The following is a 21,172-nucleotide window of genomic DNA, read 5'->3' on the forward strand; positions in this document are numbered from 1 at the left end:
AAAGCTACCTATCCTACGTAGAATATCTCCAATTTCTACATTCTCTTTAAAATCATCATGTTGTTGCATTTCTTTTTGTCAATTCCATTCATGTGGGCGATTTTTGGAAATTTGGTTTTTATAGGCTTATTTTGGGCTAACTTTGAGCCCAAATTCAAGTGGGACCCACATGTCCTTTAAGGCGGGTCTAAATGGTGATGTGTTCCTTGCCTGCATGGTAAGTCACACCTCGAAGTCGATTCCTCAAAATCATTTATGAGTAAATGGGAAGTTGACATCATTTTCGGCTTTGTGAAGTTCGAAGTTGAAGACACAATATGGGTTGCTCACTGCTGGAAATTAGGTTTTTAGTGGCGTTTAAAAAACGCCGCCATAGCTATCAAAAACGCCGCTAATTGTTTTCGTGACGTTTAATATCAAACGTCGAAGATGCGGCCGTCGCTGTAGCTTTACGACGCTTTAAAAGCGTCGCTATAGTAGTGTAGGCGGCGTTTTTAAAAACGCCGCCAAATGTGCTGCATAACGCTACTGTGACGTCACACCACATTTAGGGACGTTTTAAAAATGTCGTGATAGATCTTTTCTATTTAAAAATATAACCATTGGCAAAATTCTATAGCGGCGTTTTAAAACGCCGTTGTAGCTTCAATTTTTTTTAAAAAAAAAAATTTGTGCTAATTTTGTGAGATTTAACTAAAAAAATACCTGTAATAAAAATGAAAAATATTTAATATATTGACTAAATTTAGGTAAACATAATACTGGATCAATTCATGCTTCTCAATATGCAAAAATATTTCAAATCCAAGATGAAATAAAATTAAACTAGCGCCTAATGGTAAGTTGAAAGTTATTACAAAACAAATCGGCAGAAAAGATGTAATTCAAACTAATTATACATACAAGTACTATGAAAGACCAATGCCTTTCAGGTTTAATTTTTCCCAGGAGTGTTTGTTTCCTAAGAAATTGTTGGGGGAATTGGTTGCCAACAAGGGAGAATGGTTTGATGTCATGAATTGAACTAGGAATAGGACTCATTGTTTCGGTTTCAGAGTGACCCATTGCTTGAAACCCATTGAAAAACCTTGGAGAACCAAAGAAAGAAGAAATGGGTATAGTGTGATTTGGGGAGAGAGAAGCTAGAGAGCTCTGGTCTGCCATTAGAGCTTGCTTGGTCGTCACTGCTCTATATCTATTCCTCAGCATAATGACCAAATTAGATAAATTCCACTGCAAATCACAGATTCAGAACTTAAGATAGAGAATCAGAAAAAGTAAATCATCTTAAGAATTAAACTCAATGATGAGAAATGTTACCCGAAACTCAGAGAATGGAAAAGTCTCCTAAATTTCTTTAGCTTCCATGGCTGACTTTTTTTTTACTCCCTGATTTGTCTGTGTGTGATCTTGTTCCATCAGCAAGAACAAGAATCGATTGACACTCGCATGCAAGCCATGCAATCAACGTTGAGCTGCTCTGCCATTGACATGTGTGTTGTTGATCTATGGACTCTCAAGTTTGTGCATTGAATTTTCTCTGTTCTCTCTTCTCTTAGTGGGTTTTCATTTTCATTGTCATCAATTACTTATATGTTGAGTAGAGAAAAGAGACAAGTTAGAGAGAAAAATGTTCTATGGGCTGGTGGCATTTTAAAGAAGGAAATCTATTAAATGGGAGTAAAAATTAATGAGTCATGCTAGGATACTAAATAGTTTATTAAATTTTTTATTAAACTTTTTACATGGGTGTGGTTTCATATTTATGTGAATTAGCGAGAGATCTATTATCCAATGGTCACCAACGAGAACAACCTAATAGAGAAATCTATTATCAGAAAAAGAAGCAGATAACAATAGACTAGAAAGTAGCATACAAAGACTTGTTTACCTGCTTCACGCCAAGAACCAAGGGAATAAGACACTCGGGCTCAGTTGCTTGAGTAGATTCATCAATAAGGACCTATAAACAGATTGAAAGCAATCATGTAAACCAGAGCAGAAAAGATTGGCAATCCTTTATGACAGTAAAATGTTCACAAACCAACCTGGCGAAATCTAAAATTAGCCAATCGAGGATCGCCAGCACCAACACATGTGCAACAAATGACATCAGCACTCTGAGATACCTCCCACTCTATTGCTCGCTTCAGAGCTTTATATTTCTTCTCATCACTGCTGGATAATTCTCCTGTATATGTAAAAGGAAAGCTCCATTAACGCAAATCCAGGTCACAACAGATATCATTCCAAGTTTAAATATGCACCCACCCATAAACATAAAAAAACACTTTAGTCGGGTTAGTTGCAAGGCAGAATTTCTGATGCGTTAAATAATAATTTTATTATCCACACAGACAAAAAAACATACACAAAGTCCCATGCAATGGTTGTCATGACAAATTTGAAAGAAGAAAACAACAAGATATATACGAATTAGCAACCAAAACATAATTCAGCTAAAACACAATACAGAACAACATTGGAAAGGATGACTTGGCATGTTTTTCGAAAAGTTGAAAACCACTCAACTGAAAAATAATCCTGCAAACTGGAATTTTAAAGAAACCTGATAGTGAGAAAAGAGACAAGTTAGAGAGAAAAATGTTCTATGGGCTGGTGGCATTTTAAAGAAGGAAAAATGTTCTATGGGCTGGTGACCAATTAACAAGTAAACAAACCTGATAGTGAAGAGTTAAATGCTCCACGGGAGAACTTCCCTTGATTTTGCACAGAGCCTAACAACCTGGTTTAATTAAAAAAAATTAAAAATCTCACATCAATGAAAAACGACAAAATCAAATATCTCAAACGGAAAATCAACATTTGTCCTCATGTTAAAAAAATACATGAATAGACTAATGTTGATTGGGAAGATGATTGTCTGAACGATAGACCAAAAGTTATACCACACAAATAAAGCCAAAAGATCAATGTCTCAAGTAAAAATACTTGTAGAAGGAAAGCATTAAAAACCCTTGGAATACAACCCTCTCTTTTTCAGGGGGTGAAGCAAAAGGCAATAAAAAAAAAATTAACAAGGAAAACTCTCAACCAAACACACTGAGGAACAGCAAGTTGTTGTCAACAAAAGAAATGCCATCAAATCAATATTTTGGGTGGTCTTTCTTATTCTTTCCCTTATTTGGAAAAAAACATTAAGGAGCCACCAAAAAAAAAAACATTCACACACAAATCATTTAAACAACATTAAGGAGCCACCAAAATAGGATGCCCCTCTATTTGAGACAAAATAGGAATCTGGGCATTTAAGCCAACTTGATATTCATAATCTCATATGCAATAACCACATTCACACACAAATCCTTTTCCTACCAAAGATCAACTCCACTCATATAGCTGTCTATGTTGAGCACAATCAAACCCCTCAGCATCCTGGAGGAAAAGTTAAAAGGAAAAAATTTAAAAATATGAAATAACAATAGTAATAATAATTTAAAACAACAATAACAATAAAGATCTTAGGTTATTTGAGTTGAAGTACCTTTGGGATTGGGATGTCTTTCCCATCAACTTCAAGCTAAACTTGCCATGGTAAGTCAGCACAAGTTCTGTCCATTATATCCCTTGCACCTTCTTTCAATTAGCAAATCAAAATTGTGTGTGCAAATCAAGGGAGCACACATGATGTATTTATCTAATAAAGGTTTCAAAACATATTTAGAGTATATAAGTAGTGTTATGAAGAATATAAAACATTGTTATTATGAAAAGATTCAAAACACAAGACATGAAGGATTCAAGAAGTGTCAATAAAGTGTCCGATATTATGCACTTTTATTCTTCTTTTATCTCTTATCCTAGCTATGTTGTAACTCATCAACAATTTCTCCTGCTCCTCAAAAGTCCATGGGAATGGAGTTGATGCTCCCACATCCATGGCATGAGTAGTTAAAGCAAGTGAATGATTTGAAATTATTAGAATCTCATGGTTCAATGGAAGCTTCCCATCAATACCAAGGTCAAGATAACTGCATAGCTCTTGAAGTCGTGCATCCAACCCCTTAAGGGCTGCAAGTTTCCCAGTCACCTGCAACGGACAAAGAGAACAAAGTTTATTTTATCTTTCTTCTTCTTCTCCTTTGTCTTCAATAGTCCAATTGAAAAGGAAACCAGAACAGTAAAGAAAGAATACCTCTATTGCAAGGGCGCTAATGGTTGTATCCTTCACATCCCTCAGCAAGTGCTCAACCCTGTTGAATAAAGAAGCCAGTAGAAATTAAAGATGAAGCTGATACAAAAACAAGATAATATGCACATATATCATACATGTGAATTTTTTAGAGGCACTAAGTAAGTTGGCAACTTGGCATCTTCTTTAAAATCAACAAAGAATGAGAGCAGATGCTCAGAAAAAAGAAAAAGAAGATGCATGAGAGAGAAAGAGAGAGAGCATCTATTTCAGGTTTCTATCCCAAGTGGCATACCAATTTCCTCAATTTCATGAGCGGCAATTTCTGAAGGCACATGCACAAATACCTGCTAGACCAAACATGGATAGTTTTTTTTCAAGGACAGAATTGAGAGATATGGTGGATGAAAATTAATCGACTTAGGCATTTAAACATGGATAGTTTTTTTTCTTTTCCCTAATGTAAGAGTGGATTAAGCAGTTATAACTCAATTTATAGCTCTTCCTAGACCAAACATTGGACCTCATACTTTAAATCCTATTAACTATTAGGTACTTCAAATAAAGTTAGTAGGCATTAAATCACACCACTTTTGGGGTAACATTGGCAAACTAATTCTTAATTATGGATCTGTGCAGCTAATAGACTGCTTCCAGAAAATAATAGTAGCATAGAAAAGTTTTCTTTGTCCATGATGACCAAATGGGAAGAAAAACCAAAGTAAAATTCATTGAGCCAAACAATAAATAGCAGTATCAGCCACAATAACAGACATTACTTGGAGAAGAGATTGTTGATGGTGGAAAAACTGGCAAAACTGCAGAAGGTACACAAAAAATTAGCATAGCATTTTGCATCAATCATTCAAGGACAAGGACACTACAGAACAACATTCTCTCTAACAAGAAACCTGATGGGAGTGAATAGTCAAAACGAGCCATTGTCTGGAACAGGTCCAGATAAGCCATTGTCACATGATCACTACATCTAGAAAATAATGTAACATTAGCAGTCCACTGAAAATGAAGGATATATTTGTGTATAAAATACCAGAACCTCTGGAATTTACCTCATTTCCTATTTCCCGTAGATATCTAATAAAATTCTGGAACCGATTTTTATACCCGGACACGTAACTGCAAATTCAACAGAAAGCAAGAGAGAGGTTAATGAAACCAAGTCAGGCTACAAAAGACCTATCAGAGTTATAGTTGATGTTATAACTCCACACATCAAACAACAGCTAAGTTAGAAAGCTGACCAAGTCACGTACACGACTACAATTTACTGTTAAATGACCTTAAGCTACCAATGTAATTGGAGAAACAAACAAATTATAACTAAACCCCATACTAGAGCACAGTGCCAGACTTCCATTATAAGAAACAAATCCAATTTAAGCAATCCTAATCTATAGATCCCACCAAGATTTTTGCACAAAATGTTACAAACTTTACAGCTTTATTCCAAATCTAATCCACACAATAGATTCAACTTTGGATTAACAAAACAGTACATACACAAAGATTCTTGTATAAACTAATCCAGAAGTAGAATAGATACTCACGCAAAGGGATAGGGCTCAACAAAGAGAGCAGTTTAGCGAGGCCTGGAAATAACACATGGATATAAAGAGAACAGGAATATGCGACGTATTTATAAAACGTTGTTAAATATTAATAAACGTGGCGTTTAAAAAAACGCCGTTAAAAAAACGCCGCTTAAACCCATTTTAGAAATCACTTATCTTTTCATTATAACATGTTAACAGTGAAGAGCTTAGTTTCAACAATTAAAACTCATACTGCTTGACTAAAGTAGAGAGCACATATGAGTAGGCTTGAAAGAGTACAAACCTGTAACAGTTCAAGACTTCAAAAAATATGGTTTTGTTAATTAAATATTTATTATATGACTTGAATTATTGTCACACATGGATATAAAGAGAACAGGAGACAGTAAACTTTGAGGTAATTTGAACCACAGACAGTAGACTTGAATTAAATAGTACTAATTTCGTAGTATGCAAGTTCAACATGTGGCCATTGAAACTTCAAAATGTGGGTCTGCTTCTTACATAGTTCATTTACTTTAGTACTATTTACCCTTCAGAAATAATTATTTTCTTTGGCACTCCTTTTTAATCATGCAATGTATTGTGCTAGTCTGAAAATGAATTGACTCTATTAGCATGTTTTAATCATGCAGGGGGGGAGGGTCCAAACGAACCTATATTCACAAGGCCTCTTGTGTTTTGATGTGGGATGATGGGATCATAACACAAGCTCCTTTAAAAAGACGTTTAAATAAGAAAATGGAATTTGATGCATCAAATTGCACTGGCCATTACAACATACAAACAAAAGATTGCCCTGTAACATAAAGTCATTGCCCAAATAACTTAACACAGGACAAATATCCAAATAGGTTTGATTATTGATGTCCTATAGTGGCCTTATATGAGTTAATTGACTCATTTCATAAACAAAGATCATCTCCACATCATTACTCTTCACTCTTCAGAATCCTTTGAATTGTAATATGGATGTTTGATCAACTTTAAAAATGGAGGGCCAATTCAAAAAAAAAAAAACTTCGAAGATGGAAGGGGCATCAATTTAAGCCATTAAATCTGCAAATGGCTCTCTTTGAGACAATTCAAGAACACCAAGAAAAGGGAAAAAAAAAGATAAAAAAGAAAAGGAATAGCCAATCTTTGACCAAAATTACATGCTTCAAATATTGTATGTTCACTAAATCAAACATACAGCAGAAAAAAATGTATCCAATCCTTGACATATACACACAAATTTCACATGCACAAACAAAATACATACAAAACACTGATGATCATGGAAGAGAGAGAGAGAGAGAGAGAGAGAGAGAGAGAGAGAGAGAGAGAGAGAGAGAGAGAGGGTACCTCTTTATTCAAAATTATGATGCTGCTCTTCTCACAGAGATTGAAAGCCCTAAAGAACAAAATCCACAAAAATATCAAAACGCCAACCCCCCAAAAAAGAAACGAGAAAGAAAACAAAAGAAGAAACAACAATTGAAAAAATAAATAAATAAATAAATAAAAATTATAATCTTGAGTCACGTATCGATTTTTTCTTTTAACTGGAATCATAGATCGATCAATTTCAATTTCATAGTTCTTGGTTACAATTTCAATTTCAATAACCAAATCGAGAGAGACAGAAGGAAGAGCATGTGAGAGACAGAGAAATCGGTACCTCGCTGGTGCAGATGGTGGTGGCGGTGGAGCTTCGAAATCAAAATCGAAATCAGAGATTCAGATGAAATCGAAATCAGAGAAATCGAGCCGGTGCAGACGGTGCTGGCGGTGGAGATTCGAAATCGAAATCGCTCTGAATCTCAAAGATGAATCTGTGAGAATGATAAGGGCTTAGAGAGGGTTGAAAGAGGCGAGATTTGAAGCCGTGAGGATTCCAAATAAGATGAACTTCGAAATCAAAATCGAAATCGAAATAGCCAAGATGAATCACCGAGACTGTATCATTCTGAGATGAATTGATCCATTGAGATGAATCGATTCATTGAAAGGGTTGAGAGAGAGAGAGAGAGCGAACCAGAGAGTGATTGAGTAAAAGATTAGGGCCACAAAATGAGTGATTGAGAGATTAGGGCTTCAGAGGCTCGCCCATTTAAGGGAGAAAGAGAGAGGACATTTGAAGGCGCTTTAAGACGCCTTCTGTTATTGAAACGGTACCGTTTTAATATTTTTAAAAAATGACGTTTAAAAAACGCCGTCGAATATTATAAAACATGGCGTTTAATAAAACGCCGTCAAATAAACGTCGTCAAAACCCACATTTCCTGTAGTGGCTCTAATTGTGTTGTTCCACATTGGAACAAGGAGACAGTTTGTGTGTACATATAAACTCTAAGTTGACACACTTGGGTCGGGCCCAAGATGCACCCAAGTTTTGTGGAAGGGAAAGTTATGAACCAGGCATGCTTTGAACTGAACACCACACGCGCACATCGTCGTCATCCAATAAGCGGAGCCGGGCTAGGCGCGGGTGGATGGTGTGGATTATGGATTGTGTTCTACCTTTAATTTTTTAGATGAAATTCGTTTGAGTTTTCCTCAAATTTTTTATGAGAAATTTTAAATTTATGAAACAATTTGGTTCAAAATTTTGAGGGAAAATTTTCAAATCCAAAATTAAAAATTCAAACCCAATAGGTGTGCCTCCTCTCTCCAGTCACCTTTCTTCATTTCTTGCAATTCAAACTTGCACCTATTCGAAGGATTTCCTAGCCTTCTGAGCAACCACCACTATGCCTATAAATTCAGACTCCTCTAGCACTTAAATTCATTCAATATCCTTCTCGTTTTTCGTTCTTTCCTGCATTATCCTACATCTTAGTTTTAGAGAGATTTAATAGAGTTGTAGAACTCAAGTTCTGATTCACTGGGCAGATTCATTATAGTGCTACTTCAATCTGCGTTTTTAATCATTGTATCCTGAGAGATAGACGCCTTTAACCCATAAGCACCTGTGCGGTGGCGAATCTGTTTTAAGAATATAATGTCACACACTCGACCTGATTATTGAAGTACTAATCTGTTTTCGATAAATAAATTTTGTAAGTAAATTTATTTTATTTGTTTGATTTGTTTATGTTTTCATATTGTACACAGAATATATTGTTCCAACAGTTATGACCAATGAAATGATAAACTAAATATGATATATAAATATGGTATAGCATTACGTATTGAAAAAAAAAAAATAGAAATACACAATTCTTTCACAAAACTAAATAAAAAATGAAATTGCGTTTAGCTTACTATGACAGAAAAAATATCAGTAAAGAGCCATAGCTCCAACCATGGATCATTACATTAGTCAATCAAAGAGCTCCATAGTCCCTTTTGATTGTTGTGTCATGTGTGTGCTTAAACTTATGGTGAACCTTATATTGGCAAAGTACTGTGAGAATCACCACAACATTTATAGAGACAAAAAAAGATATATAATTGCAACAATGTTGGAGTTTATAGCACTGTACTATAGGCATCGCTTCTTGTCCTTCCTCTTTGCTTTGTTGTTGATTTCAAGAACTAGATTCATTTGAGCTCTCTGATTTCTCCGTTCTTGTACTAAGATCAGTAAACACATAATGACTAGCAAAGAAATTGAAGTACATGAAATTGATCACTCCCAATCCAGCAATGAGGAAGTAAAAGTAGTCAAGCTTGTTGGTGTTAAGGTCATGACCACCCAACCATGGTTCCTTCCCGCCCCTCCCGCTTAACTCATGAACAAGATTGACAATTACAGAGTTCAAGTAACTGGCCATTGACAAGCTGAGGAAAAAAACTGACCCTGCAACGCTTCGCATGCTTTCTGGAAACTGGTTGTTGAAGAATTCCATTATGGCAACAGCAGCAAATGCTTCAAGCAAGCCTGACAGGACAAACTGAGGCAATAGCACGGTAATACTAACTGGCGAAATGAAAGAGTGGTGTGCAATAGCAGCTTCGCGGCGCTTTCTTTCCATGAAACCTGCCACGAGCATGCACAGGATCGACATTACAATGCCAATCCTGATCTTATGTTTTGTTGACAATCTAACATCATCTCTTTTGGTGGTTCTCTGTCTGAAAGGGATGTACAAGCACTCGTAAATGAAAATCCACGTTGCTAGGGCAATCATCGATGTCAATCCCAACCACCCGGGTGGGACTTTGAAGTTATGAATCAAAGTATTCGATTGAATTGCTTGGAGGATCCCCAATGTGTTCATTTGGTCCATGGAAACGAAACATGCGATTGCAGTGAACCAAACAGGCACGACGCCCACCAAGCATTTCAATCGCTCGACCTGTTGGATACTACATAGACTCCAATTATCATTGGGGACACCTTCCGGATTCAATTCACTCGGGTCAACAATCAGAGCAGCCTTGTCAAAGCACTTGAACCTATTGGTACGAGCAAGCATAGTAACTACTTGTTGATCCGATTCAATCGGGTTAGGATTGTAGAACTCAGAGTCTGGACTTAATGTTAGCTTGCTTTTTTTACGTGCAGCGCTGATTACTTTGGCAATGTCGACGAACACGCTTCCCTGAGGCTTCATGTAGATGTAGACATGGTGGCCGAGCAAGAAAATGAGGATGGAGAGGGCGAAGCAGCCGGTTGGGATGGCGAAACCGAGAACCCAACTGACATTGGTCTGGATGTAGACAACTCCAGTGAGAGCTACTAAGAGAGCTAGTGTGAATGAGAAGTACCACCAGTTGAAGAAACTCTTGAGTTGGGATCTCCCTTTCTCGGTTTTGGTATCGAATTGGTCGGCTCCGAAGGCGATGTTGCAGGGACGGATTCCGCCTGAACCGATGGCAAGGAGGGCGAGACCAGAGAAGAGGAAGGCGAGCTGCCATGACTGAGACTCAGGGCAATTGGGCTCCCCTTCGCAAGGGGTGGGCCTGAGATCAGGTATGCCTGCAGTTAGAGCTACCATTCCCATACCCTGTAATTTTGACACCAACTTGGTTAACGATTTTATGGAAAAATAGGCACTCACAAAACGAAGTGCAAGGTATAAATTTAAATTTAGACAGCATAAGTTGCATTTAGAACGAATCTAATTATCACATTTCGATTGTTTGCCAAAATTTTACGTATTTTTCTGAGTGTGCGTGCATTGTTGATGATTTTAACTATAAATTTGGGGTTTGAAACCATCAATTCTTGTCATTGAGATGCATTTATCAAAAGGGCGTGGCTTCTGTCCAGTCCTTAATCGGATTAGACCGTGCTGTTGGACCCGTGGGAGCCGATCACGGGTCATGTTTTGATAATCTGAACCGTTCGATGTGTAGAACTCGTCGAGTACTATATGCCTGTAAAAACTCACGTTAATCGGATATCAACAGCTATGTGATCAAATCAATTTTGTATAAAAAAAAAATGGACGGTGAATAAATTAACGGTTAACAAAAATCTGTTTTGATCACATAGCTATCGATATCCAATCAACGTGATTTTTTACAGGCTTATAGTACTCAACGAGTTCTACACATTGACGGTTCAAATTATCAAAACAGGACCCGTGGTGGGCTCCCACGGGCCCAACAGCACGATCCAGTCCGATTAAGGATTAAGGACTGGACAGAAGTCATGTCCAGTCCTTAATCGGACTGGACCGTGCTGTTGGGCCCGTGGAAGCCCACCACGGGTCCTGTTTTGATAATATGAACCGTTTAATGTGTAGAACTCGTCGAGTACTATAAGCCTGTAAAACATCACGTTGATCGGATATCGATAACTATGTAATCAAATCAATTTTGTATAAAAAAAAATGAACGGTGAATAAATTAACGGTTGACAAAAATCTGTTTTGATCACATAGCTATCGATATCCGATCAACGTGATTTTTTACAGGCTTATAATACTCGACGAGTTCTACATATTAAACGGTTCAGATTATTAAAACGGGACCCGTGGTGGATCTTCGCGGGCCCAACAGCACGGTCTAGTCTAATTAAGGACTGAACAGAAGCCATTCCCTTATCCAAAGAGTATGATTTTTGTCCAGTCCTTAATCGGACGGAAAGAAACTCTAAATGAACACCGCCAACCAACAGGTTGACACGTTTGGTCAAAATGTCTGTACTTTATTAAAGGAGGGTGGATTCTTTTCAGTGGATTAGAAGTTGTTTGGGCCCACGGAGCCTAACAGAGTTTTATTTAGTGATTTGAACTCTTCACTTTATTGGGCATTTTTTATATTTTATTTTTTTAAAAAAAATATTACATCAATCTAATAATTTTAATCTATTTAATTTATCATATTTCTCAACAAAAAATCAAATAGTCTATTTTTTTAAAAAAAAAATAATTGTCCTCTATTTTTAAAAAAAAAATAAAAATTATCGTATATTTTTTTAATGATAAACACAATATTGAATAGTTATGATTGTTGGATCGGCGTAATTTTATTTTATAAATGAAATAAACAAAATTTTAACAAAAATAAATAATTTAGATCATCGAAAAAAGACGTATCATAAACCTCCCAAGGCCAAATAACACCCTCCAATCCGCATTATGAATCAGAGAGAATCCATTTCCATATTAAAAGGTTAATCATTTATTGAATCTCATTGCGAATAAAAACCTAAACGAATGCCACTATATATTGGGAAAAGTAATGATTTAGCAAACTTATTTTTTAATATAGTCATTCATAACTATCACTTAAATTTCACTTTCATCTTTTACTTTTTCATTGTCACAATTAAATCACTAAACTTTAATCAGAGTTTTTTGAATTTCATTTTGATCATTTACCTTTTAATTGTAACAATTAAAGCATTAGACAATAACCCAAGTTCTAATATAGTCCTTCTGTCATCATCATCCTATCGTTTAAAATTTAGATTTAAAAGTTAAAATTTCAAAGATTAAAGTGAAAATTTGTGTGAAAGTTAGATGATGAAAAATATATAATTTTTCATTTAATGCCCTAAAAGCTAATGTGGCAATTGAGTACATTCAATTCATATTTTTAATAGTTACTTGTTGAAGAACTATATTAAAACAATGATTAAAGTTTAAAATTTTAATTATTACAATTAGATGATGAAAGACTAGGTATTGTTTGGGGTGTCTTAAATAAGTGCATTTTTTGTCTTTTTGGACTAAAAAATTGAGGAAAAAAATATCGATGTTTGGGTTAACTTTCTGACTTTTTATGGAAAAATGTGTTAATTGTATAAATTAGTGTGTAAGAGAAGATTGTGATGGACGTGATGGAATAGTTGTACGGTGAGGGACAGTGTATGCAGAGTAGGGGGGAGATGATTCCCTACTTTTCGGGCAGTGAATTGAAGGTGTTGTTCGGCCCGTGAGGGCCTACCACAGGTCCCGTTTTGCTAATCAAAACCGTTCGATGTGTAAAACTCGTCGAGTACTATATGCTTGTAAAAAATCACGTTGATCGAATATCGATAGCAATCTGAACGGATTAGTTTTTTTTTCAACCGTTAACTATAACACCATCCATTTTACAAAATTTTAACTGATTTAATCATATAGTTACCGATATCCGATCAACGTGATTTTTGGCATATGAATAATACTCGACGAGTTCTACACATTGAACGGTTCAGATTATTAAAATGGGACCCGTGATGCCCCCAACGGACCGAACAACACCGTGCTATATGTACACCTAAAAAAGTGCAATTTTTCCCACAACAATGCTCCGCCTGCTCTGCCTTTGTGATTGTTTGAAAAAGAAAATTGTGTAAAATTAATTTTTTAATATTTTTTTTGAGTGAATAGTGATAACTTTTTAATTTTTTGAGTAATTTTTTGCCCTTTTAGCCTTTTCTAGAGTACCCAAACCAGGCCTAAATGAAAACTCGAATGAAAGATAAAAGGTGAAAGGTGTAATTTATCCATTTTAAACTTATTAAACATTATTCTAGATGCAATAATACTACAACGACAACATTTATTTACATGTATCCCATTTAGTAAGGCAATACATAAGTGACCAAACTAATTTAATTTAGTGTCCAGCTTGTCTTCGATTGGAAATCAATATTAGACCGTTCAATCCAGTCTATGGACTCACTTTTGACTCCTATTTTGATAATCCGAATCATTCATATTTTAGAATTCGTCAAGTACATTATTTCTGTAAAACATCATGTCGATCGGATAACGGCAATTACGTGTTCAAATCAGTTTTATATAAAAGAAATGAACGGTGAAAAAATAAGCAATTCATAAAAAACTAATTCGAATACGTAGTTGTTGTTATCTGATCAACTTGATTTTTTACAGGTATAATGTATTCGATAAATCTTAAAATGTGAACAGTTCGGATTATCGAAGCGGGACTAACGTTCTAAATCGCTGTATCGGGTGACGAACGGTATCGATCGCGGAGTATCAGTATCGGTAATATCGATCGGTACGTATTGGAAATCGGGTGTCGCGACGGTGATATTTTAAAAATCATTTTACAGGTTTTTTAGCTTTTTTTTCCCGTACCGGTCCGAACCGGTGAGTATTCACCCGTCGCAGCTTGTGTAACGGTTACAGACCGATACGCACTAGGACTCGACCGATACTCTTGCGATTTTCAATCTCAACGGTATACCGGCCTATATCCGTCGCAGTATCCCATTTTTTCGATACGTAACGTATCGGCCGGTATTTAGAATTATGAGCGGGACCCAAAAGTGGGCCCACGAACCAAACTGGATGATCCAATATTGATCTCCAACTGAAGACAACCTGAACCCCCTTATTTATACAATTATGCCAAATGATATGATAAATCAAACAGGTAATTCTACTATGAATGACCCTCAAGAGGGCGTACAATATGCAACTTATAACACTTTGACTAAATTAGTTTCAATCCTAATTAAAAGGGCTATAATAAATTATATCCAAATATCACTTAATCAAGTCATAATAATCAATATCATAATGAGTCATAACTAAGGATTATAACCAAACATTATTTGAGTCAAAATTAAAATAAGGATATTTCTAAGTCATAACCAACACCATAATATATTGTAAGTGGGATATATGGAATACACTTTTTTTTTAGGTTTTAAAGACGAAAATCAATTTTTAAGGACAAAATATTTTAGTTGCAAAAAGAATTATTGTTGTATTTTTAGTAATGAAATTGAACATTTAGTGATCAATTATTATTCTTTTAAGACAAAACTTTTTTGTCTAAAAAAATAAACATTTTTTGGGACTAAATTATTTTGTTCATAAAGTGCATTTACTAACAATATTTTCAAAATTTTGTTGACATGAATTTGTTCCCAAATATTTTTTTGAACAATGTTTTCATTTTCAGGGACAAAAAAATTTAGTCCTTAAAACAATATATGTTGTAATGTATATTATAGAATTTTTCCAAAAGGAAAAATATATGAATATGATAATTTTAACATCACTGTTATGGATGTGATTTCTGTTCCCAATTGTCTGCATGCCATATTCCTTTTGGGGAAGTGGTTACTTTAATAATTCATCAGATCATAACAATAACTTACGAAAACTAAAAATAAATTCAAAATCATGAATAGTAATCTAAACAAACATTTAATGATGAAACCCTAATGAAAGAGAGATTTGGATAGGGTGAATGTGAGATGTGATCAACATACCAGAAAAGAGGAGATAGATCCAAAGAGGAGGGTAAGGAAGCGACCCAGATAAGCATCTGAGAGGAATGCACCAGCCAATGTGGTTATATTAGATGATCCTGACCATATACTCACCACATTCACTAATTCTATTCCTTCCATATTATATTTTGTTCTCAAATATACCGTTATATTTGCTATCAAACTCATCGATGCCAACTTTTCAAACGATTCATTGCCTACAATAAATCAAATGTACCCATGTTAAAAATTTGTAGAAATTAATGATGATATGAAAAAAACCATGGATTGATTGATTTGTTTATTTGTGTTTACCTAGAATAAATGCAATGGCATTCCATCCCCCTGGTTTTCGAGGAGAATTAGGAACAAGAGCTGGGTCGCTGTCTCTACTTGGAGGAGAATCTCTTTGATCCTCCATCTCTCACTGATTAACTCTTCCCTTTACCTTCTCCCTCTTGTTTTACCCTTCTCAATTTCTAAATTGTTTTGTTCTAAACTTTATATTCCATATCAGAGAGAGAGAGAGAACCTGTTTACCTAGAATAGTAAATCAAATATGTTAAACACTTGTATTTTACAGCATTCTCAATTGCACGATATGAGAATCTTCGTACGATAAAAATCTTCAAAAATGAAAATTTAAAGTCACGGTCGTGTGGCTAACAATGTATTAGGGAAATGATTTTCCTGATAAATCTCGTGACATAAAAATAAAATTAAAAAATAACATTGTTGGTCTGCATTATTTTGTTAATTTGATTATTAACTTTTTCAATTTGTATATAAATGATATCAGTGTTGTTTTCATCAAAATTTTCGTCCAAATTTTATTAAAAATACTAAAGTTCTCATTATAAAATTTAAACCAAAATAGTGTTGGGATCATTTAAATATAATTTCAATAATTTAGAGTAAATTGGTAATAAATCCAAGCTAACGAGAGTATAAGTTATGGATTTTTTTGCCAATGGGTCACAATAATTGAATCTATTACTCATTAGGTCCTAATTTCTATCTCATGCACCAAGAAGCCTTGTTATATTTTTTATCTCGATTTTGCCCCTGTTGTTGTACTGTAGAGCCATTGATGAATTAGTGGTGTTGATGAACATGATAACTGCTAGAGCCATTAATGAATTCGTTGGTGTTGGTTAACATGAGAACTGCATCTGTGGCCCTTGGATTTGAGAGAGATGGTGTTAGATCTGAGTAGAGATTAAGAAAATCGACATGAATGGAGTTGGGGTGTGTCGACATTGACGAGTTCCAAAGCCGTTGATGAATTCGTTGGTGTTGGTGAGCACGAGAACTGTCTTTGTGGCCCTTGGATTTGAGAGAGATAATGTTACATCTAAGAGAGATCAAGAAAATCGATATGAATAGAGATGGGTGTGTCGACAATGATGAGTTCGGAGCTTCGTATTGTATAAACCAGTGATAAATTTGTCTAAAGTAGTGTTAAATTTATCATTGATGAATTTGTTAAAAAATTTACAAATAGCAGACTTAATTTGAGAGAGGGGAAGGGGGCATCACAACAAATTTATCACTGAATTAAGTAACAAATTAACAACTTTAGCATTCATAAATTAAGTAACAAATTTATCACTGAATTAAGTAACAAATTTATCAGATCAGTTATATGTCTATAGAAGATCAACAACACCTTTCAATGCACTGATTGGACACTTTGCATCCCAAACCGGTGATAGAGGAAGATGATGGCAATGACGATGTCGAAGATGTTAGATTGGTGATAAAGGAAGATAGTAGCAACGATAATGTTGAAGATGGTAGATTGAGGATGGAGGATTACGATGTTGAAGCTAGCAAATGAATGATGAAAAAGGAGCAATGGTGATAGCAACGAAGGAAAAGGAGACGATGGTCGGTGATGAATGAAGATTAGGAAATGGTGTGCCCATGACAAAAATGGGAGAGAGAAAGAGAGAGAGAGAAAGAGAGAGAGATGTGTTTGTGTTTAGGGTAAAATCATTCAACTGAATATAAGGTGTAAAAATGGAAGATTAGTTGAATTATTTTGGGTCAGGACTTCCTAGGAATTAAGTTCAGTCCAAAGGACAGGCCCGTAACTCCCCCATAAGTTATTAGGTTCAGTAAATATATATATATATATATATATATATATATTGTCAGAGCCTGCCAAATAGTTTGGTAAGAAGTCCTTTTGTATGTTTTGAACAATATTTGTTTTGAATTCTACCTATTAATTTATCTGTTGGCTTTTTTTGACTATCTGTTCAAATTCATATCTATCTGTTCAAATTATTTTCTATCTATTCAAAAAAAAAAATTGACTACCTGTTCAAATTTATATATATATATATATATATATATATATATATGTTGAATTTTTTCCTTATCTGTTCAATTTTCTTCCTATCTGTTCAAATTCTGTGGATTTCTCTCTCTATTTGTTCAAATTATGCCGGTTTCTCTCTCTAATTTTTCCTATCTGTTGAAATTCTTGTGTTAATTTTTCTTATCTGTTGAAATTATTGTGCTAATTTTTCTTATATGTAGAAATCTATTTTTATCTATTCATTTTTTTGAATGAAAACCTAACCCTTGTCACACCAAACAACTGAATTACAATTAATTCCTTATCTGTGTAAAATATTTTTTTTGGAATAAATCTATATTTGTTTTGCTCTTACCAAACTAAAGAAGCAATATGTGTTCTTATCTATTCAAACAAAAATGGATTGGAATCCAAACACATATTCGAATCCAACATGAACATGATGGTAAAGGAAAAAATATATACGTTCTTATGTGTTCAACCTGAACATGTGTTCAAACAAAACACAAAAGAAACCCGTATTTTTTTAAACAAACACAAAGACAGATCAATTGTAGGCCATCATCAATCTCAAAACATAAACAAAACACAAATCGAACACACCCACCAACCAAATCTAACAGATCTGAGTTCAAATATAAAAAATAAATAATAACAAATAAAAAAAACCTCGAAGAATAACAAATCTAATGTAGATCTGAGTTCAAATCTAAAAAATATATATCTAAAACATAGAGATAGAGGAACAAAAAAGATGGAGATAAAGAAAAGAGAGAAGGGGGAAGTGAAAGTCCCCGTGAAGTCCCTCCAATTCAGGTGCGTATGCAATCCCTAGCATAGCCTCTTCATCAACCTAAGGTTCATCTTCTTACACCATCATCGCATCAAAAACCACCATCGCACCGGTGAAGCGATCAACTTAGTAGCGGTGAAGCAATCGGCGACGGAGGCAGAGGCAATAGAGGTAATGGAAGCGATCGGTTGCTTCAACGGGATAGATGAAGAGAGAGAGAGAGAGAGAGAGAGAGAGAGAGAGAGAGAGGGACTATCGTCTGTCTAGGTCCGTGTAAATGAGTAATATAAATATATAAGGATAGTTTAGTCATTGTGCAAAAGTATGTCCTTATGAACATAATAATTTCGTATTAGAATTTTTAAATGAAAGAAATTTAAATTTGAACTTTTAAATCAAGCGCCTAATAATTTAATAACTAAATCGATATAATTAAAATATGGGATATTAAAATAAAATAAATTGCATACTTTTTAAACACTATGTTAGTCATTGAGGGATGTGAGGGAAGTGTACGTGGTACTTTGCATATGTTTTTTATAGCCATTATTGATGTGGTGGCTCCGAAAGCTATGGAGATTAGTTGATTAGTATCAATCAATGCATGTCTAATCGTTGTAACGTCTATGTTTGGTGAAATTATTTTAGTACAGACAAGGTATGTGATACATTTTTCTATTAAGGTGATTTTTTTTTTTTATATTAATAAAATAACAACAATACATAAGCACTATTACTATGATTGGCTTAATGGGAGTTTATCATCAATGTCATACATTCTATTATAATAACGAAACACTGGGTTTAGTGAACTTTAAGGACAACTTATTATCTAATAAGTCCTATGATAATTAATTATATTTCTAATTAAATATTATTAAAAAATATCACTAATTGTTAATTTTTAACGACGGTTTAAAAATTATCACAAAAAATCATTAATTATAAATTTTAGTCACAATTTAAAAAAATTGTCACAAAAAAAGTCACAAATTTTCAACTTATAGTGACAATTCTAAAAAATTTGTCTCAGAAAAATATCACTAATTATATGATTTAGCAACAATTTATTAAAATCGTAACAAAATTATCAATTTTTAGCTACATACACAAAAAAATCATTGCAAAAATTATTTTTATCAATAATTTTTTAAAACTTATTTTCAATAGAACTTGATGACCATTAAGTCCAACTATTAGGACCTATTAGTAGTTTACCCTAAAAATTATTTATAATTGTCATGTTTGGTACAATTTATTATAGAGAAAATTATTGAGAAGTCTAAATTAAGGAGGGTATAATGCATTAGATCTAGGGGATATTGTTTGTTGGGGAGAAATCCACCATTTGTGAAATAATTTGGTGAGAAATCCAATGTGAATTTTGAAAAAAAGTATGTTTCTAATTTTGCCGTTAATTTATCTATTAAATTTTTATTACCATCTATTCAAATTTATATCTATGAGTTCAAATATATTTTTTACTATTTGTTCAAATTTTTTCTTGTCATCTGTTTAAAATTTTCCTATTTATTGAAATTTACTACCTAATCTAATGAATTTTTACACATCTCTTCTCTCTCTATTGAAATTCTCATTTTTCACTTATCTGTTCAAATTCTCATTTTTTAACAGATCATATCCACTATTTAAAAAGATTATATGTTCAAAAAAAATTCTATCCATTCAAATCTTTCTTTTTTGTCTTCCTCTATCTGTTGCAATATGTTTCATCATCATCATCATCATCATCATCATCAACAATAATCAACTACCAACCATCAACAACAGATAAAAAGTAAAAAAATAATAATTCAGATCTAACACACACACACACACACATATATATTCAACAGATCTAATACAAATCTGAGCTCAAATCTATAATAAAAAAAAATTGAAAAATAATCCATCTATTCAAATCTTTCTTCTCTCTATCATATGAAATAAAGATTAAAAAAAAAAAAGGAACTTACGTACAGGCCATAATACGTGAACTTATTATCCAATACATTCTATGATAATTAATAGCGTTTTTATCAAATTCTATTAACAAACGTCATTAATTGTAAATTTTCAGCAACAGTTTAAAAATTGTCAAAAAAATATCACTAATTATAAGTTTTAGCAATAGTTTAGAAAAATTGTCACTAATTTTCAACTTTCAACGACAATTTGAAATTTTTGTTATAAAAAAAGTAATTGTTAGTTTTACTGACAAAAGAACTCACCAATTGTTAAGTTTTAGCTATATATGCAAAAAATCGTCACGAAAAATTACTTTTAGTAACGATTTTATTAGACTTATTTTCAATATGACTTTAAGGAAGTTAAGGCCTCGTTTGGGAACAAGCTATTTTACGAACCTTTTGGCTTTTTAGCTAAAATATGAGGTAAAAAAAACTAATATGCTTGGAATGATTTTTGATTTTTTACATAAAGATGTACAAAAAGTAAAGAGAAAAAAAAGGACATCTTTGACTTTTTTTGTATAGGTTACAGGCTTTTGATTTTTTTAATAACTTTTGACTTTTAGGCTAAAACAAGCACTTGCCAAATGAGGCCTAAGTCCAACTATTATGAGCTATTGGTAGTTTCAAAAAAAAAAATATGAAACTCTGTCATTCCAAAGCTAAGATTTATGTTGAAATAAGACTAATGTTGGTCATGAATAGTCACGGATTGAGCAGAATCAAAGAAAAATCAA

At 33.9% G+C, this 21,172-nt stretch overlaps 2 protein-coding genes across 5 annotated transcripts; both read right to left on the reverse strand.

Moving 5' to 3' along the window:
* Positions 1–1,753: 1,753 nt before the first annotated feature.
* Positions 1,754–8,002, reverse strand: LOC114312064 (regulator of nonsense transcripts 1 homolog). Of its 4 annotated transcripts, none has more exons than XM_082909179.1 (11): positions 7,391–8,002; positions 7,075–7,123; positions 5,224–5,290; positions 5,065–5,141; positions 4,933–4,971; positions 4,157–4,214; positions 3,506–4,051; positions 3,337–3,396; positions 2,682–2,746; positions 2,049–2,191; positions 1,754–1,963 (listed from the first exon to the last, which is right to left on the reverse strand). In XM_082909179.1, the coding sequence occupies exons 7-11, from the start codon at positions 3,529–3,531 to the stop codon at positions 1,862–1,864; spliced, it is 396 nt and encodes a 131-aa protein (XP_082765305.1). In that variant the 5' UTR covers positions 3,532–4,051; positions 4,157–4,214; positions 4,933–4,971; positions 5,065–5,141; positions 5,224–5,290; positions 7,075–7,123; positions 7,391–8,002; the 3' UTR covers positions 1,754–1,861. The 4 variants fall into 4 exon arrangements, 1 of the variants encoding a protein (XP_082765305.1); XR_014356743.1 differs by lacking the exon at positions 3,337–3,396 and adding an exon at positions 2,533–2,569 and having other exon boundaries at positions 1,758–1,963; positions 3,979–4,051; XR_014356744.1 differs by lacking the exon at positions 3,337–3,396 and having other exon boundaries at positions 1,759–1,963; positions 3,979–4,051.
* Positions 8,003–8,899: 897 nt separating this feature from the next.
* Positions 8,900–15,877, reverse strand: LOC114317099 (Major facilitator superfamily protein). Its single transcript, XM_028263796.2, has 3 exons — positions 15,662–15,877; positions 15,347–15,564; positions 8,900–10,664 (listed from the first exon to the last, which is right to left on the reverse strand). Exons 1-3 carry the CDS (start codon positions 15,765–15,767, stop codon positions 9,243–9,245), a joined length of 1,746 nt encoding a protein of 581 aa, XP_028119597.1. The 5' UTR covers positions 15,768–15,877; the 3' UTR covers positions 8,900–9,242.
* Positions 15,878–21,172: the final 5,295 nt, after the last annotated feature.

This window comes from Camellia sinensis, chromosome 15 (assembly GCF_055761805.1).
Source record: "Camellia sinensis isolate YWXY chromosome 15, ASM5576180v1, whole genome shotgun sequence".
In the NCBI taxonomy this organism is placed as follows: Eukaryota; Viridiplantae; Streptophyta; class Magnoliopsida; order Ericales; family Theaceae; genus Camellia; species Camellia sinensis.

Bases quoted from the DNA above. Each gene is read 5' to 3' on its own strand.
- LOC114312064 (XM_082909179.1), bottom strand. From the start codon at position 3,531: ATGGGAAAGACATCCCAATCCCAAAG. The intron at 2,747-3,336 runs GTAGGAAAAGGA...TAATTAAACCAG, and splicing joins ATGAGTGGAGTTGATCTTTG to GTTGTTAGGCTCTGTGCAAA. The intron at 1,964-2,048 runs GTTGGTTTGTGA...ATCTGTTTATAG, and splicing joins CTAATTTTAGATTTCGCCAG to GTCCTTATTGATGAATCTAC.
- LOC114317099 (XM_028263796.2), bottom strand. From the start codon at position 15,767: ATGGAGGATCAAAGAGATTCTCCTCCAAGTAGAGACAGCGACCCAGCT. The intron at 15,565-15,661 runs GTAAACACAAAT...GATTTATTGTAG, and splicing joins TGCCATTGCATTTATTCTAG to GCAATGAATCGTTTGAAAAG. The intron at 10,665-15,346 runs GTATGTTGATCA...TCAAAATTACAG, and splicing joins GATCTATCTCCTCTTTTCTG to GGTATGGGAATGGTAGCTCT.